This window comes from Asterias rubens, chromosome 5, assembly GCF_902459465.1.
Source record: "Asterias rubens chromosome 5, eAstRub1.3, whole genome shotgun sequence".
NCBI classification, from domain to species: domain Eukaryota; kingdom Metazoa; phylum Echinodermata; class Asteroidea; order Forcipulatida; family Asteriidae; genus Asterias; species Asterias rubens.
This window is the reverse complement of record NC_047066.1, coordinates 10401442-10427160: the sequence shown is the minus strand read 5'-3', so window position 1 is coordinate 10427160 and position 25719 is coordinate 10401442. Positions and strand designations below refer to the sequence as shown.

At 37.5% G+C, this 25719-nt stretch overlaps 1 protein-coding gene across 1 annotated transcript in view; it reads left to right on the top strand.

The window, feature by feature from the left end:
- The first annotated feature begins 69 nt into the window (after window positions 1–69).
- LOC117290141 (stress-induced-phosphoprotein 1-like) overlaps window positions 70–25719 on the top strand; it is a 28938-nt gene continuing 3288 nt past the window's right edge. Inside the window, exon 1 of the mRNA XM_033771396.1 lies at window positions 70–221. Coding sequence (XP_033627287.1) covers window positions 189–221 — 33 coding nt within the window. The 5' untranslated portion in view covers window positions 70–188. The remainder of the gene's footprint in view (window positions 222–25719) is intronic.

Sequence of the window (25719 nt, the reverse complement as noted above, 5' to 3'; positions counted from 1 at the left end):
GGAGTGTTTAGTAACGGCCGTTCACTCTTGTGTTTGGCTGTTCCTTTATGCGACCAAAATGGCGGCGTGCTTGACGGCTCGTAGACGGATTAAACACTATAATTCCCGTGGATTTACTCTCGATGTGGCTCACGTATGTGGATGCTGATAGTAAAAACTGATAGTGGTACTCTCTGTGAAGAAGTACCATGGAAAAGTTGGGGGCCAAGGGCAAGGATAAGGTAAGTTTGAAGAGATAAATTGTTGCGAGGTGGATTTTATTTGACTTCACAACCGTGTAGCTTTTCGCTGTGTGTGGTACGTAAGCGCATTGTGTACATTTATCGGTGTTTGTACACAACGTTGAATCACCCCAGTGGTGCTAGACACTACTGATTTTGTTCACTATGTTACGTCTGACGCTACTCTCCTTATAAATTCTGTGATCGTGTGATCTTTTTTTTTAATCAACGTTCGATCACAAATCATTACATTACATGATAACAATCTAGTAATGGCTTGAACTCGTGGATAATTTATAGATAATGTAGGCCTATTAATCTTTGAAATTCTACTTGTCAATATTTGATCTGAAATATAAAATTAATACTGTCCAAGTAAACAATATTAAAAAACAAACATTTGTTTACTTGTTTCAACTTTAAATTCCGTCCAGTCCAGCCATTTTTCCAGCTGGATGGATTCTTGGTGTAGGCAAAAATTTAAAACTTATTGGTCACAAATCCGTTTATTTAGCTTTTAAAAGACCACTGGCACTGTGGTCTTTTGTGGAGAAAATGCCTACACAATGTAATTAAAACAAAAGTGTAGTTTCCAACTTGTTTTGATTGAGTAATTTACATGTAGGCTGGAAATTTGTGGGTTTTCAAGCACACTTTCATGGTTATTATGCATTGCCGTCTGCAACTGGTGTTGGAACTTCCACGCACTTTCCAGAGGCATGCGTGAAGTTCTGTAGTTGCGATAACGAAACCGACGGCGGGAGGAGGGTTACGTTATCGCAACTAGATTCCAGAAGTTCTAGTGCCGAGTCACAGGCGACAAGGCGTGTTCAAAATTCACAACAATCTGCACCTAAAAAAAGATGCCGCATAAACCATGAAAGTGCTTTAAACAACAACCTACAGTTGCAAGCCTAAAAAATATTCAAATTGCCAAGGGCCCAAGGCCTGCTTGTCTAAACATATAATTTGTGTTGTGATTGGTGTGAATTTCTCAAAACAGCAGTTTCCATTTAATTGCGCAGTAGTTGTAAGGTAGTTACCTGTGTTTTAACAAAGGTACTACAAAAATTAGTAGGACACCATTCTAAATTTTCCAAAACCAAGTTATGAATGAGTGTACCTTTGCCCACATTGTTGTTTAGCACTGTGACTAATAGGAGACTTTCCAACGCTAGGCGGCAGCAGACATACCGGGTAAATTTCCATTGTTTACGTAGTTCTGAACATGCGCATAGTTCTGAGAACAATGGATTTACCCGGTAAGTCTGCTGCCCTCTATCGTCCCAGAAAGTCTCCCATTGGTGTAAGTACCAGTTTGTTAATTTCTAGTTTACACTCAAGAGTTTATTTATAACCATGTTTTCACCAAGTGTTCCTTGATAATAGTAATTTGACTCACACACAGAATAAATCACACATTCTCCAAAACAAACTTCCCTGCAACTTTGGCATTAAAAGTTTTACAGTTATCATTGATAGAAGAATACACTTTTCATATCCCCGGTTGTCAACAAATCTTGCAAGTTTTGCGCGCATTTTAGAATTAAACAAACTTGTACAATGCTTTGTTTGAAGAAAAATGTGCATATTAATTTGTGTGTATAATATTTAAAAGCATTGCAGTTCTATCTTGACAGTGGCATAGTAAATGTTAATGGCGTCATTTCTTGTTTTTTTCTTCTTAAACCACCATTGAACAAGTTTAGTTAGTTGACAAAAAAAGGCTATTTTATCTGACTGCTACTTTATCTCCCTAGATTAGGGACAAGGTCAAATAATATTCAGACCTTGTGAGAAAGGTTGACAGAATTTATACAGATAGAAAGAGGCACTTTACGTTGTAAAATGTAACAATTTGTAATAGTGCTTCTCGCTGAACATCATTTAGTTTTAGTTCCTATGGTAATTTAGTGCTTGAGAGTCTGGCCATGCAAGCAATTCAAGACTTTTATTTTTTTGAAGGTGACTTTTAGCTGCCAATTCCCTAAGAAAAGAGGAGCACATTATTAAAAAGGGGAAATAGCCTTAAAGGCAGTGGACACTTTTGGTAATTACTCAAAATAATTATCATCATAAAACCTTTCTTGATTATGAGTAATGGGGAGAGGTTGATAGTATAAAACATTGTGAGAAACAGCTCCCTCTGAAGTGACGTAGTTTTCGAGAAAGAAGTAATTTTCCACAAATTTGATTTCGAGATCTCAAGTTTAGAACTTGAGGTCTCGAATTCAAGCATCAGAAAGCACACAACTTTGTGTGACAAGGGTGTTTTTTCTTTCATTATTATCGCGCAACTTCTACAACCGATTGAGCTAAAATTTTCACAGGTTTGTTATTTTATGCATATGTTGAGATACACCAAGTGAGAAGACTGGTCTTTGACATTTATTAATAGTGTCCACTGTCTTTAAAGGGAAAGTACACTGTTGGTAATTTTCAAAGACCAGTGTTCTCACATAACGTATCTCAACATAAAATAACAAACATGTGAAAATTTGAGTTGGGAGAAAATGATGAAAGAAAAACACCCTTGTTGGGCGAAGAAGTTAGAAAGATAATTGTTTCCACTCAGTTTCAAGAGCATTAAATTTAAGATCATATTCTAACTACAGACACCTTGAAGTGTAAAAACTTGAAGCCTACTGCCCTGGTCTCCTGTTCTCAAAGGCTGAATGTAATTTGCATCCCCTGCCATCAGGCATCTCATAGATCTTTTCAGCTGATCAACTGATTTCCTCTTTTTCTTTTCAGTGCCATAGACAAACTGTACCATAGACAACGCTGTACAAAAGTTTTAACTTGCATACAGTGTTTTTCACACCTAAAAGTGTGATCGACCATTTCCTATTTTTTTGCATTTATAACATGATGTAGAAAGTTGCACGTCTGTTTTATGTAGCAAACTTCACTTCCTAAGTTTGATAAAATGTGCTCTCCTTTTTTCAAGTCAAAGAAAGTTTTGAGGTATTGAAACGTGACCTCATGAGTGTGTATGTCAATATTCGTCCCCAATTATTTTCACCTAAGTTACTTCTAAGGCACAGAAAGTACAGAAGTCTTACTCTACTTTCAACGGTTGACAGTTTTTACTCAAAGGTTCTATTGTCATACTTTTGTGGTGTGGAATGAGTCTATTTGCATTAGTTCATACTATGTACAAAAGGTGTATGTCAGTACATGTGTATTAGTTATGTAGTCTGCAGGCTGCGTATACTGCGTTACTGTTGAACCTTAGAATAGTACTAAGGTTTCAATTGTGAATTAGGATCAAACTCATTATCGTTGACTTTCCAAGACCAGGCCCCAGTTAGCAGAATCGTTTACCATCAAAGATTATGTTTCCTCATGTTTTGTGTGAATCTAAGTAAAAAGCAGAAGCCATGCAGTGTTAAACCTCTACTTGAGTTACGTATGGTCAAGTATGCCATTCTTACCATCCCATACCATAGAACTACTTAAAAGCAACTTATCTAACTAAGCTGAGAGAGACTGAGACAAAAATCAATTATTGCTAAATTCTATCAGATAAAAAGTCCCCTGGCCCAAACAAGATCACCACAATCCCTTAATATCTTTGTTTCAAACCCCAAACATTCCTTAACATCTCAGCCTAGTCTTTTAAAACCCTCGTTTTCTTTGGCGTCTTCACAAAAGACGAGCCTCTTCACTGTTTTCCAAGCCGTTGCGTGTATTCCCTGACAGCTCTCATTGTAATTGTCCACAAAGTCTCATGCGGTGGGATAAGGAGATGGGGGCCAGCGCAATTGTTGTCCTCCGAATAACCGTTGGGGGGGCTTTGTTTGGCAATAGTCGGCTTATTGTCCCGTGGGTATAATCCGCCTTCAGGCCGGGCCACAGTGGTACCGGTTTTTTTGTTGTGTCAATATTTCGCAAGTGAAAAGACTTTCTAACAACGGGAGCGGACGGCCACTGTTGATGGGTAGCCTTGCCTGGTTTTAACCCTGCACGGTTTACTGTGTGTGTAGGATCAACAAAGGATAAGGGGACCTACTGCCATCTTCCTTTTTTAAGTACTTGGAATGGAGAGACCAAAAATAGTCCAAATGCAACTTTTTGTCTGACGTCCTTGAGATGTACTCTTTTTTAATTTGGTAATTTGTAAGTTTTTATAGGTTTTGTACTGTTGAGCACCAATGTTACAATTGGGAATTAAAGGATTCGGGTACTTTTTCAAAATGTCCACAGATTTACATAAAACTTACAGGGTTTGAAGATAATGATAGTGGAAAGCTTCCCTTCAAATATTATTAACTAAGGTTGTGTAGTTTTTGAGAAATGGTAAAACAAGTCACAAAATTATTTTAGCATGTAAAATCCCCTAAACCAGTTATGATATTATACCAAAACCATAGAAAAACTGTTTAATTTGTTTTACATGCTAAAACTGAGACAAAAATTATTACTTTTACTCATTTCTCAAAAACTACAGCACCAACTACAGTATTAAGTAAAATTTCAAGGGAAGCTTTCTACTATCATAATCTTCAAACTGTGTAAGTTGAATGTAAATCTGTGGACATTGTGTTTTTTGATAGGCAAAAGTATACCCTTTAACCAGAAAATGTTCCACAACTTTCAAAATGAGTGTGCAGTGCATGACGTAGACCAATACGCAGCCAATGCGTTAGTGTACCGCCATATAAACGACAAATTATACACTAGATCTCACAATTTTTGAGACTTTAGTGCTTGTCTTTGAATACACCACCTTTCATTGAGCACTCCAGGCGCTTGTAAAAAAACGTTTCATTATGAGAAATTCCATAATTAAATCATATTATATATTTTTTTCATCATTATACATCAAACGTAAACAATTTAAGAGTAGGCATTAAAAGAAACATTATCACAATAATTCTATGGATGATTAAATCCACTACTCAAATTCCACTAACTACATGAAGGCACACCATTTGAATGGAATTACTGCCCTTCCAGAACGCTGCCCATCTTTACAAATGCGCTGTGTATGATCTTTTATCACACTGTAACCTTATTGAGAATTATTTTCCCAAGGTACGTAACGTTCATATTCTACATTTTATTCATTTTATTCAATACATATCCCATTAAACCGCAACTAACGCACAACTAATACAATCATCATTAGACTCGCTGAAATCACAAAACTGTGTATTTGCAAGGTTTTTGTCTGGGTCAAAAAGAGGTGTGTTTTCCAGTCTCAAGGATACACTAATAACATAAATCACCCGTTGACAATTAAAATTGATGATAATAATTGACAACTTGGATCTGAAGTCGTTTATTCCCTGAACCTAATAGTTTTCTTTTTTACTTGAAAAAGCATTTGGTGTGCATTTGGAGTTGAAGGTGACGTACTTGTTTGTAAACTCTACTTGACCTGATATGCAGTTAGTATTCAGTGTAGCCAAAAGGGACTCTAGAGAACTGGTACATTTCAGGCCAGGGATTTCATCTTTGGGAAGCTTATGTGATGGAGATACACAAAAGCCAAGACTAGGGCAACCAGTAGCCTCTTTAGGTGGACAGACGCTAACCTTCATAGTACGTGGACCAGTTGTATCATGCTCCTTTGAGTTAACTTGAGATCTACAGCTGAGATCAGGAGAGCCATGGGAGATCGCGATGTGTTGCATGCTTTCGACTTGATGATGATGATGAAGTATTTCTAGGCCTACACTGGATTGTTCACCAATAAGCCATTTTTTCAAGTTATCTGGTACAGTTTTCTTTATTGGTCAAAAGTAACGTTCAAGTTGCATAACCCAGACCAAAGATGATGTTGGGAAGTCACATGTCAAGCATATTATTTGTATAGCTCAACCTCCAGACAGACAGGCAAAGCTTGGTACAATACGTACTGTAACTGTCCAATGGTGTGGTATACTTTCTTTCAGAATTATGGGTGGGCGTTTTTTCTCGTCTCTGAGGAATTTATTTTTTAAGCGATCACTTCTTTAAACTTTAATGTGAATTTATGATATTGTGAATCAGGCACTATATAAATCTTTAGCAATGGCTGATTCCAAATGGGAGGCAAGGAATGTAGAAATAAATTTAGGCAACTGCTCTTGTTTTCCTTCTCAACTGGGCAACATTAGAATCCTTGGGAAGAAAAGGGTTGGACAATGGACGGTCCATTCCTTTCCAATTGTGTGCCATTCTCTCTCTTTGGTTTGCAAATTTAAAATGTGCAATAAGTATATGGGGTGTTGAATAAACACAGTGTTTGCTGTTGTTAAAAAAAATTGTAGGGCCTAATGACTGTCCATTTATTTTGTTAACTGCATAGTAATGATGATTCAGGCTTGTTTTTTAAACACGGTGATGTCACCCTTTGTCTTCAAATCCAAAGGTTTTCCAAGTATAGCATAATCCTGTCTTGAAGCATTCTTCAAGAAGTCCCATGGGACTGTCTGCATTTCTTGTGAGATGCCACATTAACCACATTGTGGTCTGCAATTGTCCCTACATGTAGAGACCCAACCCTCCTAGCACAGTGCTCTGAAGACCCAATGTTTCTGTCATCATCCAGACATCCTCATGCCTCTATTTAAAGGAACACGCTGCCTTGGATCGGTCGAGTTGGTCTTTGAAAAGCGTTTGTAACTGTTTGTTATAAAATGCATCTGTAGAAAGATGTTGTAAAAGTAAAAAGTAAATTTTTAACTCCCATAAATGGCCGACCATGTTAGTCGACGAGGTAAAAAGAAAACCGAGCAATTTCGAGGCATATTTGTGTAGATCAAGTTGTATTCTACTTTTAAAACATCTTTCCAACCATATACCATTTCGCGTAAGAGCGCTATTTAACTAATTGTATTGATACATGTTATAATCAGAGAGGGCAAGGACGTTTTAATTTTGCAAAGGTTTATTTCAAAATCTATTTGGAAAATCTTGGAGTTCAAGGGGAATCTTTGAAATCCGTCATATTCCTTATTAGTTGTAATCAATCAAATTGGCCTATGTTTTTTCCCCAAGGCCGAATATCATGCCTGGAAATATTTTTTGTATGTTAAAATTTGACACTCTGTAAACATGATGTGTAGTACACGTACATGTACATGTACTATACGTACATTTAACACCAGCCGATGATTTCACCAAACTCTTCCTTTAAACTTAGGATTAATGTTAGGACTTTAGGACTGAGTTAAGTTCCATAACCAAAGACGTTAGAATGCATTGAACCCATCCTAAGTTACTCGTTCTAACTCGAGATACATGTAGGCTTAATCCTATGTTTCGTGAAATCGCCTGCTGCTGTGAAGACGGAAGTAGCGAAAATTTTGCCGAGTGTGACACAGTGACTAAACCAATAGGATGCAATACATTGTTTTGTACAAGCCATGTGTCAACTATTTTCCAATTACCACTTGATTTGTTAGTTACAGTAATTACAGTAACAAGGGCACTTCATATGTTGGCAATGTCATGGCCTGAACCCCCTAGTGTGTCCACGGTCAAGAAACTTCCTAGTAATTAATCAACGTACTGTACGTACTTATTATTTCCAGTTGGCTGTGTACAGATTAGTGAAGCTTCAACACCTGTAGACCAGCCCAATTGTCAGCTCATGCCAGATGTTATTTCTATTGATTGATTTGAAGAATGGCGATATTGATTAATATTTGTTGTTCTATTGTTTGTTTTGATGGTTTCTTATGACGTGTGTTGATGTTTATTTATTTATTGGTCAAAAGTTTGGTTCATTGGTCATCGTTGGTTTATTCATCGATTGGGGATCAGGTTGGCTTTTAGTGGTTTCTTTCCCTGCCTTTTACCTATTGTGGGGGCCCCTGGTTCAAATCCTGTCTCTGACCTTGCATGTGGAATGGGTTTTCAGTCCCTACCTGATTGCGTGGGGTTTCTCCCTTTGTTTTTTTCCCTGAACATTTCTTCTCGTTTCCTATTCATCTTGTTATTGGCGTTAGTTGTGTTGTTAAAAGTGGAACAAAATAAAACAAAATAATGACCCCAGCAAAATTGAGGGATTTTAGACTGAAAATGGAAAAGGAACAATCTGTTCAAAAAAGAAAATTGTTCAACATTCAGCTTTTAAGCACTCAAGGCAACAACTAAAAACAAATACGCTGTCCAGTGTCCATGTCGGTTAGTCACTCGGATGACAATATTAGATTGCACTGTCATTGTCAGGAATAGTCAACATCAACATTTAATCCTTCATGTACTGTACACCTTATCAAGATATGGAATAAAATTATAAGCGATCATTGATCGACTGCGATTGACTAGTTTTGACAACTGGTTGTAATTCAGTATTTTTATTTACTTTCTGTACATCTGGCAAAGTCATTTATGCAGGCTCACACGTATCAAGTTAGTCCTTTATCAAGTTCATTCAACATTTTTTCCAATTTGCCCATTATCTCTGGGAACAGTAGACACATATTCAACTTGGCTTGAATTCAGTGGGAAAATCCACAAGACTTGTTTTTAGAAGTTGTAGCTCAAAATTTCCATTGGGCCAGAATTTTTTTTACAAGACCAACTAATATTAAAATGAGAACATTTTTCTAAATTTTGCTTCAATTTAAAAGCACTGTATTGTTAGCAGGTTTCTCATTTATGTATTCCTTGCTGACAACTGTGGAATTTGTTTCCATCTATCATATATACACATTGTACCTTACAAAACACATTGCGCTCCAACTCCCTCGTCTCTGTCAGTCATCAAGCTGTTGCTCATCTTTTGGTTGTTTAATATAAACAAAACTCACACACTCCAGGCCCTGGAGGAATACATGGATACATGCACCGTGTGGGTTTAATATCCTAGGCTCTCATTGTACTCACCTTTCTCATGTCTGATGTAAAATTCTACTTGCCTCACTAACTACCAACACCTTTATTGAAAAATGTAGATATTGTACAATGTCGATATTGTACAGTAACTGTTTTGGGGAACAGTAAATTAATCCCTTCTCACAATATTATGGCTTTTGAAATTTTCAAAATTTGGGTCCAGAATTCCCCACAAGTTTGAAAACATCCGGGGCAAACCCTGTAAATTATATAAATGACCAAGGTACAACCATGGTACAACAAAGCCTGTGGAAGAATCCTCATGTCATTTAATAATAATAATAATAATAATAACCGTATTTATAACACGCCTTTTGCCAAAGGATACAAAGCGCCAGGTATTATTACTGCAAGGAGTGGGGGCGATTTTTGAGATAATATAAGACCTAGTCCTTAAGCACAATGTAATGGTTTACAAGGTGCTGTGGCGCAATATGCTGCCAATCCAGCCAGGAACACCGGGGCGAACCCCTTCTCTTTTCGACAAGTGCACTGGGTTCTTTTACATGCGTTTAAACAACACATGGGACCAACGGCTTTACGTCCCATCCGAAGGACGAAGCAATGGTTATGTGTCTTGCTTAAGGACACAGGTGTCACGGCTGGGGATTCGAACCCACACTCTGCTGATCAGAAACACCAGAGTTTGAATTCGGTGCTCTTAACCGCTCGGCCACGACACTTCCACTTCCATTTACATGTAGAAAGCAACTGCTGAGGTACATGTTCTACACAGTACAAGTCAGTTATTGCAATTTTGTCCTATTTTAATATTGTGAACATCAAAATGTGTTACGTGTCATTAACACTTTGGTCTGGTATTGCTTTGGTGGTCAGTGACCCTGTCATCCATATTGTCAGTATTGGTTGAAGTACACAGCATGACGTGAAGGGTTTCAGACACCACAGATGGTTTTATTCTAATGAGAAATGAAACATTATAATATTAAAAGGATACAGTTGATAAGGTTACCAGGGGTCGGTTTCACAAAGATAGGCCAAAACGACAAAGATAGAGTCCCAGCCGTCAATTTCACAAAGAGTTAGGACTCGTCTTATCTCGAGTTAGTAACTTAAGATTAATCTGAAGGACTGCATGCTACAATGCAGGGTTGGGACTCGTCCCAAGTCCTAAGATTAATCCTAAGTTAGGAAGAGTTTTGTGAAATCGACGGCTGGACTCTTTAGAAGTTAAATGTGTTAAGGATAGTCCTACATTAGGATGTAAGACTAGTCTTTTACATGTAGATTGTTCTGAAATCCACCACAGGGCCCAATTTCACGGCTCTGCTTACCGCTAAATTTTACACTTGCAATCACCATTATTCGCTTAAAATCTCAAAACCCAAATTTCTACGCTTGTTTTATAAAGTAAAAACTGCCTTCAGTAACAAGGAGTTACTAAATGCGTGCACATTTAAAAAGCAAAAATTCCCTGCTAACATGTGAAACGCACTTGATATTGTATGCAAGTAAGCACAGAGTTCCCAGCTTTTGTGAGCGCAGATAATTTGCCTCTGGTAAGCAGAACCTTTGGGCTCAGGACATTTTGGGTCCCTGTATCATGTGGAGTAAGATGAAACATAGTTTGTACCTGAGGCTTCTGTGTTGCATTTCCATTTGTGAACTGTACTTTCAATGGGGCGGTTAGTCTTCTATAAGGTTTCTTTCCTATATGTAGGCAACTATTTTTGCCGTTTCTTTGCAACATCATGTAGACCTATAAAGCAAATAAGTTTGTCTTCTTTCTTGAAATTTGAGCCCTGGGTTACTATTGGAAGTTGAATGGTATGTGGCTTCTGTGAATTTCCATTGACTTGCGTACTGACCCCTTGTACTTACGCATGTCACACATGGGGACTGCACTAACCAAGCTCAGATTTGTTTGAGTCAATACATGTACATGTATTGCACATCATTTTTAAACACTGCTTTGCCTGAAATTGGCACTACACTGTTACAACACACAGTGACTAATTGACTCTCAATTTAAAGACACTGGACACTATTGGTAGTTTGTCAAAGACCAGTCTTCACAGTTGGTGTATCTCAACATATGCATAAAATAACAGACCTGTGAAAATTTGAGCTCAATTGGGCGTCGAAGTTGCGAGATAATAATGAAAGAAAAAACACCCTTGTCACACAAAGTTGTGCGCTTTCAGATGCTTGATTTCGAGACCTCAAATTCTAAATCTGAGGTCTCCAAATCAAATTCGTGGAAATTTACTTCTTTCTCGAAAACTACAATACTTCAGAGGGAGCCGTTTCTCACAATGTTATATACTGTCAACCTCTCTCCATTACTCGTAATCAAGAAAGGTTTTATGATAATAATTATTTTGAGTAATTACCAATAGTGTCCACTGCCTTTAAAAGAGTACTTGGTGATAATGACGTCAGGTGGATTGGGTCAATAGAGAAGTCAATAGTCAGCATTGTAAGGTTTGTCATTTATCATTGTCTAAACTGGCCTACATGTAATTATGATAGTCTAATGGTGTTTGTAATGTACAATGCAAACAAAGGCTTGTCTGTATCAATCAACAGCAATAGTGTACTGTAATGATGTAATATTCTTCACCATTGTACGTTAGGCCAGCCCTACACATTGAACGCACTCTGAGTCTACGCAAGTACAACCCACATATTTTTTAGGAAACTATGCTTGTACATGTAAGTACTTAGTACATGTATGTATGATGGTGATTTGAAACATCTGTTGATACACTTACTTCAAAAACACCCATTTTATGACAGTGGCAACCATCTTGTCATAATGTCAAGTTGTCAACAGAATCCTGTATGCAGTGTTTACACAATGGTGTACGTACATGTGCATACTTTGTACGTATTTTAATTATAAAAAAATTAGATCTGTTGTCTTGAATCAGACGGGATTGGCTATGATTACGAAGGTTGTACTGATTGAATAATAACAACATGCACAGTATTGTATGAAGAGTGCCAATTGCAATTAGTAACTCATATTATGACATGCAACATGGACCCTTCCCCACCTTTCTCCATGGACAACCAGTTTTGCTTGGCTGACAAAGCTTAACACCCACCTCTTTAAGCTGAAGATCTGCTTCATCTCACAATGTTTATATTATGGTCAAGTGATGGTTATTGCAATCTTCAAAATTATCAGAATGGACTTGTGCAAACATTTTGTCCAATCAGCTCAAGGTGTGCATGTCTGAGGAGGCGCATTTACACCAGTGAAACCCCTCGGTGCTAGGTTTATAAAAAGATGCTTAGACTTATCATTATACTATGTATTTGATGGTTCTCCCCATGTATGCTGCAGCTAAGCAAGCTGATTGCAGATGATATTCCCCCCTCCCCCCAAAAAATAAATAAATAATTAATTAAATAAATAAATTAAAAAAAAAATAAAAAAATTAACATTGAAATAAAACCAAAAAATAACCAAAGATCACACAGGAAATCTTTTAAAAACCAAACATCAAATAGCTAATGTACTCCAATATAAGTCCACATTCCTTGGCCAAACTTGCAAAATTTTGGTCCAGAATGCAGTTTTTAAAGGTCTTGGGAGACCCCTTAGTCTGTATAAAGACGACTTAAAATTAGATCAGACCCCACAATGACAATTCAAGATGAATACACTGAAATACAAAAACAAACAACAGCCTAAGGATTGTCCAAAATTGAAATAAATCACTTTCGAAAATAGCAATATAAAATAAAAAATAAAACAAACAAAAATAAGAGGTGTTCCGGGCTGTTGGCCCGAACACCTAATAATGTGCATTTTGATTTTTTTCTTTAAGGAATCCTACGCCAAAGGACATAGGATAAATAGTTGGAAAATGGAGGATAAAAAGAGAGAAAATGTAACCACACTTTGTAGCCTCTAGTTGTAAATTCCATCCCCAAAATAAACCCTTATCCTTGTGACTCTGACTCTAATCAGAGTAGACATTTTAGCTCACATGCTGTGCCCCAAATAAAGGGGGTGGCTCCAATGAGGAATGGACTAGCCCATTCAGTGAGATATTAAAAAAATGTATCGGCACCCGTTGCACTGGTGTAACGTTTGGGTATCAAATATTTGATTTGCAGGTTCAAAGCTTGTAAGACATGCACTCTGAGGTTGATATAGCTACTTCAATACACAACCCATATACACTTGAGAACCATGCAAGAATGGTTAATTGTTAACCACCCTGTTGTGTAATCCAACAGGTCGTTGACGGGTGTTAGTTTGCACCCATGATTCTGATGGATTGCCCAGTGCTTGTACCCCCATTAGAAGGAGTTCCGGTGTACTCTGCACCCATGGATATTTTGAGTTTGTTTTTGTTTTATCAGCACTTACTATGTATGTTTTATTTTATTTTGACCATCCCTGTTACTTTACTGGGGTTTTGTGTGATGTTTTCACAGCTTTTTAAATACAGAGGCTGATAAACACATTCCATGAATATGACTCCATCTTTGTATGCCCTTATTTTATAGGCACTTTTTTTTCAAAGGAACAGAAGGTTATGAACAATAAAATTGCTTCTGACAAAAAAAACCATACATTTTAAATTTGTGTTGCTAGAATTACCCCAATATGTTTTCTCATTCCCATGTAGAATTAAACCTACTCATAATGACTTAAATTAATGGCAGAAAAGTTGCCCAGCTGGTTGTCTTTAAAAATGTGTCGGGCCGCCATTTTTGAAAACTAAACTTCCCTCCTCCTTCTCTGCGCTTTGACCAAATGATTTTTCCCATGAGAACACTGCAAAAATGGATTCTCCAGTGCCTGCTGTGGTGGCCAAACTGTGCTGTCTACTAATATAATAATAACCCGTTTTTATATAGCACTTTTCACACCCGGAGGGCATCCCAAAGCGCTTTACATTATTACCCCTGGTCACTGGGCCTCAAATTACTCCTTAAACCATCTCAGCTCCCTGGTGGGGAGAATGCAGCCTGTGCAACATTAATATGTGCCCTTGGCTAAATCAATCACAAGAACCATATCTGCCCTCACAGGTACCCATTTACCCCTGGGTGGAAAGAAGCAGTTATAGTTAAGTGTCTTGCTCAGGGACACAAGTGTCATGACCGGGATTCGAACCCACACTCTGCTGTAACAGACGCACCAGAGCTTGAGTTCGGTACTACTGTTCATGTATATTGTTGCAACCCTCTTCATCAATCAATCAATCTTGCACCACAATGTTTTACTCTCTGACCCTGCCTATCATGCGCTTTTCCATGTACCCTCCATGAAGTTCAAGGCCTAATAACGGTGTGTCCCCCCCCCTCCTCATAAAGATCACACACGGAAATGAAATACCTGCAGATGGCTTGAGTGAGTGACATCTTCCCTGATTAAGGTTTAGTGGAAATTGTTAAAGCAGACCAATATGAGTAGTTTTTTGAAAGATCGCACTGTCAGTGTCAGTATTCAGTAACACCTCATGGCTCAACAGTATGTTGTAGTTCAAAATGACATCTACAGACATTTGTAAAGAACTCGGTTTTAAAGTACTACCCGTTAGTACCAGAATAAGCCGGCTAGCAGGGCTTGGATTTTACACTGGACCACAGGAGTGAGGCCAGTAGTTTTATTGTCCAAGTAGTAAACTTAAGACCAAGTCTTAAATGTGTTTTGGTTGATTAATACTCAAAAATTATATTCAATTAAATGTTGACTTTGAAGCTGAACTTCTGTTGAAAGTTGAAAGTGATTGATGAAGTGTACTTAATGCGCCTAAAGAGATAAATCTGCTCTTGTCTTTAATATTGCTTGTCATGCTTGTTAAAAAAAACAGTGAAATTCATTCAGAAAATTATTATCATTTTGATTCTTGTTTTGTAATTTCTGGTACAGTAAAAGTTTGAGCAGCAAGCCCTTTGGTCTTGTAGAATATCCCCAGAAAATTTGAGCCATGCCGCTAGACCTTTTTGTTGATGTGATTCTTCATAATTAGTTGTTCCCACACAGGCAGGTCTTCCGGTGATAGATCCTTTAAGCTTTAAAAGGCATTCTGGCCGCTACCTTTAGTATAAGCTCCAATTTAAACATGTGAGAATATATGTACATTATATATACATAATGAATAGGGTAGATGGCCTTAGCTTTCGATCCAATCTGGACCTTCTTCAGAGGCATGAAACAAGTACAAACAAAATACATATCCATTTATAGAAAAAGAGAGGGGGAAAGGGATTAAGGAAAGGATTCAGAAAGAAGCGGGAAAATAACAGCCAATCAAAGTTTCTATTTCAGAAACAATATTGGTGGCTATGAACCAATAGGAGTAAAGTGGCGAGGACAAAGGATGTTTAGAATGAAAGGATGGGTTAATGGACCATAAAAGTGGTAAATGTATTGTTCGACAACAATGCAGGGAGACTTGAAAGGGTAGGATTAGAGAGCAAGTTGCATCATGATGCAACTAACAATGGTCAATTAATAAGAATAGCAAGATCAAAGGTATGATGATTTCAAAAATAGGTATGAGGGACCTGTGGAAAAAAGGGGGGGGGGGGTTACTTACATTACATCAGATAGTTACAGTGATGAATTTATAAAAACAACTTTAAACAAGATTAATTTATACTTTATGTACAGAATATATATACAACATATAAGTTCTAAGGCAGAAGTAAAGTGGAGGGTAATGAGAAGTTATTTAACACCAGTGTTTATGTTAAGTCCAAAGGGTTTGACTGTACATTATATATACAGATTCATCTGCCTTTCAGGCCTGATTCTTCACAGAGAAAACAAAGGCGATTGCCTCCGTTGCCCCTTGCCATTGCCTTGGTGCCCTTGAAAAGCTTACAGTAGAAATTTACAATTTCCTTATAGGGTGCCCTTTATAAAGGAGAAAATGCCTTGCTCTCAAAACCCATCACTCCCTGAATAGTGTCATTTTGAACCACGACTCTTTGTGCTGGTAGTGTTCAATGGTTAATAGTTTTAAAATGCTGATGTGATCGTTATTGATTTTCAGTTATGTAATAACTGAAATGTTGGAATGGTGGTATGGCATAAAATATGGTAGGCCTACACTATTTTTTTTCTCAGTGCCATGAGTTAACTGATATTATATAACACCCAAGCAGATCCTTGCCATTTGATTGGAGGATTGTCCGTCACGTGATAGCAAATAAAAGTACCATTGCACGCTGAGTCACTCGCCGTGCTTTTTCGTTCCATCCGAAAAGTACCATTGCACGCTGGCACGCTGCCAGCGTGCAATGGTACTTTTCGGATGGAACGAAAAAGCTGAGTAAAAACATCACTGCGTGCGCGTGTCTTTGGTAACGCAGCAGGTGTTACTGCAAGAAGGCATAGTAAAATTACTAGCATTCGGCTTCTACAGTTGAAATTGTTTGTTTTGAAAGTTGTTTCTTTCAATCAAAATGACAATGTTCTACTTGGATGTTATATAAAACAAATAATGAATGTTTTTCATTCGTGCAATGGTGCGAATATGTTCATTCGTTGAAAGCTGGAATGTTCCATTCAACTCGGCTCCGCCTCGTTGAATAGAACATTCCATCTTTCAACTCATGAACATATTCGCACCATTGCACTCATAAACATTCATTATGTGTGTACCAGTGGGCTACATGTCAGGGCTGTATGCTTCGTTTTTGAAAGGGCAAGGGCACCAAGGCATTTTCTCCTTGGCAAAGGGCACCCTATGAGGAAATTGTAAATTTCTATTGGAGCATTTCAAGGGCACCAAGGCAATGGCAAGGGGCAACGGAGGCAATCGCCTCCGTTGCCTCCGTGAAGTATCAGGCCTGACATGTAGTTGTCACACAAGCACGAGTATGGAAAACCTCTGGAGTCCATTTTCACCATTTTCACGTCAGGACACACACGATTTTGAAGTTAAGCTAGAAGAATATTATGGACTTGTTCACAATTTTACCTCAAGCATCCTTCATCTACATGTCCGCTTGTAAAATTATACCATACATGATATACTACAGATATTAGTGTGGGCATGTGGGAGCAATGTTGCGTGTTTGTACAGCTTGCTGCCAAGTTCACATGGAACATTCTATAGTGGTCTGTTGTTGAGCCATTTGAGCCTACAGGGTCCTGCTGTTCACGAGTGCCTTGAACTTTGATAGCTCCAGACATTCATGTGTCACCTCATAATTTATCCATCAAGGTGTTTAGTTCACTGCTTGAAGCTACAGGTTATGCGTCTCTCTTGCAGTGAACAATGTAAGTCTGGTATCGTCGATCCATTCTACACAATGCTGCGGCTCTCTGACACTGTACCATGCACAAGTAATACTTAGTCACTCAAGTCTGATACATTGGGGATGCAACAACTGCCTCCGTTGCCGCTACTCATTGTCTTGGTGCCCCCTAAAATGTTTAATTTTTAGAAATTTACAGTTTCCTTACTCATATGATAAGGTGCCCTTACCAAGAAGAAAACACCTTGGTGCCCTTGCCCTCACAAAAACAAAGCATCTGGGCAAACTCTCAGGGGATGTGTAATACATTTTAGTTACCTCGTCAAACTTTTCCATATTGTATGCATTTTTTATTGAATGACATTTGATCATTAAAAATAAATTATGAAATTGCCATTAGTGACCTTATTGTTCTGAGCAGACAATATAATGTTAAATGTTTTTCCAGTGTTCATTCAATGGGAGATTTTGAAACGCTAGGTGGCAGCAGACTTACCTGCTAAATTTCCATAGTTTACGTAGTTCTGAGCGTGCGCACATTACCAAGAACAATGGATTTCACCTGGTAAGTCTGCTGCGACCAAGCTCCCGAAAGTCTCCCATTACATGTATTCTAGCATTAATTTTGTGAAAAGATTTTACAGAGCAGTAGATGTTGTTTTCCCCAGACCACACTCTGAGCAAGAAAACCAGATTATTCCACTTGAATGAATTTCATAATTATTTGGAAATTTATTGAAATTGATTGAAGTGGATGCCCTGCTGGTTTTTTATAGAAAGCCAAGCATGCTTTGTGATTGAAACTGTATTGTTGAAAGTTGTTTATGGTGGTGTGATGAATAGTTGTACAATTTGTTTTGCACACTACATGAACAGCAATGCAACGCACATTCATACTCAACAGACTGTACTTAAATGTAAAACTGTACGGTACAGTAATTTCAGACATGAAATTCTTCCTATTTCAGTCTGATTTAGATGTTGTTTGCCCATGGAAAAATCGGAATAATTGTGAAAAAGAGCATTAAATTTCCTCTAAAGTACATGTAGGTCGGCCCTGGTATCCGAAATAATGTTTTCCTACTTTTTTTAAGGACCAAATATCATGCCTGTACTTTTTGTGTAGGCTTTATGAAGCATTATTTATTTATAATTTTTAATTATTGCATATTATTCAACCAGATAGCTCATTTAGTGGCAAACACTGGTCTTGCATGGATCCCAGCACGTGTACATAATACAAATTTAAGAGAAAGAAAGGAGACATGATGTAGTCTACAAAGGCCCTGTTTTTGGAGGTTGTTTTTTACACCCAACTATCATTGTATTGAAACTTCACAAATATACAAGTTAGTATATTATGCAAGTTAAAACAACTGAGGTCCAGTTGTACTTCACTCTGACTAAGGTAATCAAACTGGCTAGCTTATCAGTAAAACATGGCTATAAAAAGTATGGACTAGTGTAAAAAAGCTGACGAAATAGTGAAATGACTTGTGAGCTTGTAAGCTTACTGGTCCTGGTGGCTATAGCCACGGAAAATGTTAATTGTCAAGGACAATGTTCTTGTTTTGGCAGACTTTTTAAAAGAATCATACTAGACTAAAGTGGTCCCGCTGGCTAAAATGTTCACTAAGCAAACCCTGTATGAATGACCCACTAACTGCAAATAATTTTTATGTGTGATATAATGTTTTCCCTTTTTTTGGGGAGGCTTTTTATAGAGTTGTCATGTACTAGACAGTTCAATAAGTATGCATGTTTTTCCCCTATAACCAATGATAATAGGTGCTGATCCTTAGGTTGATGTATGTAAGATCAGCCCATGGTTCAGCCAATGTGAAATCAACCAGAAATAGTTTAGCAGCGCTGTCACAAAAGGCCGGCATGTTTTGGCTGGCAGTGTCACACAAGCAAGGGATTCTAACTTTCAGCTCAAATCTGCGGTTCCCTTGAGAATGTTGATTTTTTTTCTTATTCGCTAGGCAGTATTGTAAAAAGAAAAAGAAAAAAAAGTTATGCGGTGGCCTTTTTGCAACCTCTGGTCCCCAAGGGCTGTCTGTTTATTCTGCATGAACTGTTCCCTTCAGGAAACTTTGTGGTGGAGATTATTTTTTCGGTGGCACTGCCCTTAAAAGTTATAAAGGTTGGGGATTTCACCCTGTGGTATTGTAATATCGCTTGTCGTCTCCTTCGGTTTTAAAATATATACTTAAGTCTCAGATTGCTGGAGTTATATATAAACTAGTTTTGACTGGGCGAACTTTGGAGAATAATTGGTGGACCTTTGGGGAGGAAGATTTGGAATCGTTGGGGCTTCAGGGATTTCAGCCAAGGAGTTTAGAAGTTAGTTTTTAGAAGTGTCATGTACGGTTAGGAATAATCTCTTTAGAGTTATTTGGTTGTGAGAAGAGGTTTTGGGTGTTAACTCAACATCTCAAGAAGTGTTTTGTTCAGTGTTTAATGTATGTTGACAGCAAGAATGTGATCATTACATGTAGGCCTACACATGTACATGTACACATGAATAGTTTTGTCCCATGGGGCTGGTCTGATGGCCAAATGAAGGTGAAAACAGCTTTTATCCAATGTAGGATTTCAACCAGGATCTTTTCAAAACTCAGCGCAAATCTGGACCCAAATTTTTGAAGTTTTGGTCCAAGCAGGCTGAATTAAAACGGGTTCCTTGGAGATGAGTGCTACACATACTTGGTGTTTGTCGAAGGTTTCAAAGCCTTTGATCTGTAAAAATGTTTTGCCCTGTTAATGGTTTTATCTCTAAGATTTTTCTTTTACTTTAGATCAATAAAGTAAAAAAAAAGGTTTTCGAACATTTTTTAGGGTGTATCGGCTCAATTTGCATGCACTGGCCCAAGAATCCTGCCTGGTCCAACTGGCTACATGATTTTTACTTTCAAAATACTTCAAAAGTATTTTCTCTGGAAATTGTTCAATATCACTTCAAAGCCAAGTTCCTCACAAAATTATACTGCCGACACTTTACAGTGTGACAAGTATTTGCCACGGTGATATGAGACATCTGGCTTCGTTCAAAACTTCCCTCGGGTCTCATTTAATGAGGACTACATCAACACAGCCCTGTGTATGTACTGCTTTTTCTACATTGTTGCTCTGCTGATTTACAAGTTGAGCGTCACTACAAGGGTAACTATAATTTAGTGATCTGTGAAAAGAAATAATTTTAAGATGAGGACCATTAAAAATGTCACAGGGACATTTGAAAAAGAGAAGCTTGCTGGTCTGGCTGATGAGTGAGGTTACAGGACGATGTACATGTACGTAGCCCGACTGGAGGAGTTGCCGGCACTAAGGAAAATGTAATTTTTCTTTTGCATGCTTTGATCATGGAAGTAGAAAAATGAGATACACTTAAAAGTAATGACTATATACAAAACAATTCGATAATGCAGGTGCTTCAAGTACATGTGTATACATCTGCAACTCAAAACAAAAAATGATGAAATTTATAAAGCAATGTTAATTTTTTTTCAAGAATTAAACAAGTAGCCTAGGCCTAAGTCTTTGAAAAATTTCAAAAATAATCAGAACAGAGTCAGCTTGGCGAATATGAACTGGTCAAGTCATATTCCATAATGAGATACTGCGATACAGGGTTACGTAACTCAGTTTGGTAGACTAACTACCAGCATGTTAATCCGGAGGCCACATGTTCAAAAATATTACAAAAGCAGGATCCTGCTTTTGTAAATTTTTCGTTGTTCACCCAAAATTCATGTACAATACATTAAAAATAATTATGAATTTACAGTAGATTAGAGTTGGTTACTGTGTTGCTGCAGTTAAAAAGTCCAATTTAACATCCTACATATAGGTTTCAAGTTCTGAAAATGCAAAGAATTTGTTCATGTCCGCACCTTGGAAAGCAACTTTCAACAGCAAATTCTGTTTTCAAGTTCTATTAAACTTGTATAATGATACATACATTCCACCAATAAAGGGCCTACTTGTATGGATAAGGATTTGTTTGCATTTTGCACAAAACGCAAACAAAAAAACCTTATTTTTTCAAAGTAGAATTTAAGAGATCTCTGGGGTTGTTAACCTTGTCTAACTTATTATAAAGAAACTCCCTTGAGTATGTGTCAAACACCTGCCAAGAATCACTGTTGGTCTGTGTGGGTACTAGGGACCCATGTAGGGTGAGGTTTTCAAGGTCTTCTACTGGGTAGTGTTTTTCTGGGTTGACACATTTATCATTGGGGAAATGTCCCAATCTGGTGTCAGTCTGGCTGTCATTGGTTTCTGTACTAGAACTGATTGCTTATTTTTCTCAGTAATTTTTCATCCATGTAATTGAATCGGTGGTCTCTAAACCTGATGAAGAGTGATGCATACTTTTGTTAGTACTTTTGAAAAAATTAGGGTTGTGTAAATCAAGCAAGTAGACATTGTAGAGATACCATTGCCAACTCTCCGTGGTTCTGCAGAAAGTTCCCTGAAAATAAACCAATATTGCCCCGATGAACACATTCAAAAATCTCTCCTGTCATGGAATCTTGAATTTTGTTTTATCTATAAAAAAAATTGTTATAAAAAATCAATTATATATTACAAAATTATGCATATTATGTTGAATGTAAAATATCTTCCTGAAAATTGTACACAAAAAAGACTCAGTCACAATATTCCTGATTGCAAGATCATGCAAATGTTGCCAGCTCCTTACTTACAGATTAAATTACCCTCCTTATTTACAGTTTAAAGGTGATTTTAAAAAGATTGCTAAGAACAATTTGATGTAGGCCTACATGGTCAGGAAATGATTACCAATGTTGCGTTTATTTACTTTGATCAAACAAAAATAATGCTTCGCCGATCCAATCTTGCAAACCAAGTATGATGGCTGAGTCATCAGGTATTGTCGCCTACAGGCTGGAGTGGTAGAGCTGAAAAAAATAGTTGCGGACAGTGTTCATTTTAGTGTGTGATCAACCGCAAACCTGTAAAAATTGGCGTTTAAAGTCTGTTGTGTGAGTCCAGAGGAAATAGTGAAAAGCCATGCACAATTTTTCAGCAAAATCAGCTCTTGCATTTTTTGAAAGTTGTTTAGATCTATAGGCATTGAACAAAATATTGTCTTCATCCATGAGATAGGCAAGGGTAGGGCCTACAATTTTCTGTTAAAATGTGACTTCATTTCATAAGAAAAATATTTCACTGGAAAAATGGTTCTAGTATGAACTTCGTAATCACCTTCTGACTGAAAACAAAACAAAAACCAAAGTGTTTGTTGTTGTTTATCCTGTGAACATTTTGCACAAAACATCTCGATCAGTCAGATTTTATAAAATTATTGTGTTTTTATGCCACTTTTTAGACCAAAGTATTAAGTTTTGTTATGAGTCGTGCAAAGAGCTCTCTTCAATAAGGTAAGGAGAGCAGCCAACAGCTCTCCTTATATTTTTCAAATTGAAGAACCGTTTTAAGTGAACGGTCAACTAATACACCCCATGCCACTCCATTGCACAGGTTGCTGTGTTGAGTAGTGAGCCGTTACACAAACAACATAGATAATACACAACCTCCCCCAAGCAAAAGGCTTGCAAAAGTCGACTTAAAATATTGAGTGACCGATCTTCTGAATGGGAACGTTGACATTCAATGGAAGACATGACCATCTTTTCAAGGTGGTCAACTGCTCGTAGGATGAACTCAGATTGATTATCAGTAGCTCTTCTCCTACATTCTTGTACTATGCCTACAAATGCCCTTCTACCAAATCACCAAGATGTATTATAGGTGTCAATAATTTACAAGTTGCAACCTTGAAGAATACTGTATTTTTTTCTTCTACTTTTTTTTATGGGGGGGGGGTCTTACAGATGAACACTAACAACTAAAGCAGTAGTTTGTTCAACAACCCATCAGCCAGCCATTACAATAACTCTTTCCTTGTTTCAATTCAACCTTCAAAAAACAGAAAATGTAAACGCTCAGTGCCTTTTCTTGTAAACTGCAGACATCCCTCCAAACCATAGAGCTGTGTCCTCCTTTTCAAAAGGAGGTTTTCTTAAGAGTCTTTTCTTCTGTTACATAACATGGACAGTTAAGCACCCTCACCCAAACATCTCCACTGGCTGTGAATGACAGGCAGGTAGAAATGAATGGACACCACTGGGGACCCTTTTTAAAGCGATGAACACCTTTGGTAATTTGTCAAAGACCAGTACTCTCACTTGGTGTATTGCCAACAAATGCATAAAAACAACAAATCTATGATGAAGATTTTGACTCAATTGGTCATTGAAGTTGCAATAGAATGATAAAATAAAATAAAAACCTATGTTGCACACTTGTGTGTACTAGCTTTCATGTGCCTAATAAAAAGCACCAGGCCTGAAGTTTTATTTTTTATTTTAGTGAGAAATTACCTCTTTTTCTCTTTCTCTTTCTCAAAAACTATGTTACTTCAGAGGGAGTTGTTTCTCACAATGTTTTATACTACCAACAGCTCTCCATTGCTCGTTTCACCAAGCTTTTATGCCAATTATTACTTCGAGTAATTACCAATAGTGTCCAGTGCCTTTAAGTTTGGCATGAATGCTGTGATGACCAGTGGTTGTAGTGTCAATAGAAAACTGTATGCTTTTGGATGGGGCGGGGGGGGGGGGTGTTGTACATGTAGTTGTGTTTTTTTTAAGCGGTTGTTGTGTTGGCGGGGATTGGAGGTTTTGTAATGTTGGCAAATATAACGGGCTGAGCTGGTCTGAGAAGGCTGCTCAGATTGCAAATTGGGATTAAGCCGTTCCTGGTTTGTGGCTTGATGGGGATCAGAGGATGGTTTTAAAAAGACAGAAGAAAAAGGTACTTTCTGTTTGGACTGAAAACTGTCCCAGTTTTAGTTCAGCAAATAAAGTTTGATTACCTTTTCCTTGCTTGTTTAAAGGCAGTGGTAATTACTGGTAATTATACTCAAAATAATTATTAGCATAAAAATCTTTCTTGGTAACGAGTAATGGGGAGAGTTGAAGTAACGTAGTTTTCGAGAAAGAAGTAATTTTCTTCGAATTTGATTTCGAGACCTCAGATTTAGAACTTGAGGTCTCGAAATCAAGCATCAGAAAGCACACAACTTCGTGTGACAAGGGTGTTTTTTCTTCCATTGTTATCTCGACGACCGATTGAGCTCAAATTTTCACAGGTTTGTTATTTTATGCATATGATGAGATACAGCAAACTGTGAGAAGACTGGTCTTTGACAATTACATTACCAATAGTTTTTCAGTGTCTTTAAGCTGATAAATGTATTTTTTACTGCTCAGCCATGACTCCCCAAAGTAATTTTGAATTTTCTTGAAAACTGCGAAGCTGTGTTACATACAGCCAATTTGTTCTTTTTGGCCCTCAAAAAATCTGTACTTTGTTAATTCATAGGCCTATGTTTGTAAATTTGAACAGCATTAAAAGTCTATACCATGATATAGATCAGCCCTTGTACTAAATAAAATTGTCCTATATGTTGCCAAGGGCGAAATTTCATGCCTGACTGCAGGATGTTGTGCTTGTTTTGATCAAACCTCTAGCTTTCTATTTATTGTGATATACTTGTAGAGAGAGTCTGTTAAGCTCTGGCGTGTTACGGCCCGTTTGTGTCATCTCCTGAACATGCTTGAAAATCTGTTTTTGAGCAACATTATTATTTCTAAAAGAAGCAAGTTTTAAACTTACTTCAAAGTGATTCTGTTTAGAGATCTTGTTTTAAGGTTGTTAATATACACATAATGAATGTTTATGAGTGCAATGGTGCGAATATGTTCACGAGTTGAAAGATGGAATGTTCTATTCAACGAGGCGGAGCCGAGTTGAATGGAACATTCCAGCTTTCAACGAATGAACATTTCGCACCATTGCACGAATGAAAAACATTCATTATTTGTTTTATATAACATCCAAGTAGATCTTTGTCATTTTGATTAAAAGATACAACTTTCAAAACAAACAAAACGTAGGCCTACAATTTTTAATTGTAGAAGCCCAATGTTAAGTAATTTTACTACCTTGCAGTAACACTGCTGCGTTACCAAAGACACGCGCATGCAGTGATATGTGTTTACTTTACTCAGCTTTTTCGTTCCATCCGAAAAGTACTAATGCACGCTGGCAGCGTGCAATGGTACTTTTCGGATGGAACGAAAAAGCACGGTGAGTGACTCAGCGTGCAATGGCACTTTTATTTGCTTTCACGTGACGGACAATCCTCCAATCAAATGGCAAGGATCTGCTCGGGTGTTATATAATAACAATTATAACGTAAAAATGTATGAAATATGGCTTGGAGAATTTTTTTTTCAAGTAAAAAGTTGTCTCAGGTTCTCGACTTTCCAAAACAGAGTTTATTTTTCCCTTTTGTGCCAAATTAATTTATCAGTAATTGAAATTTATTTGTTAACTGTTCCCCTGGCCATTGTTTAACCTTCACCCT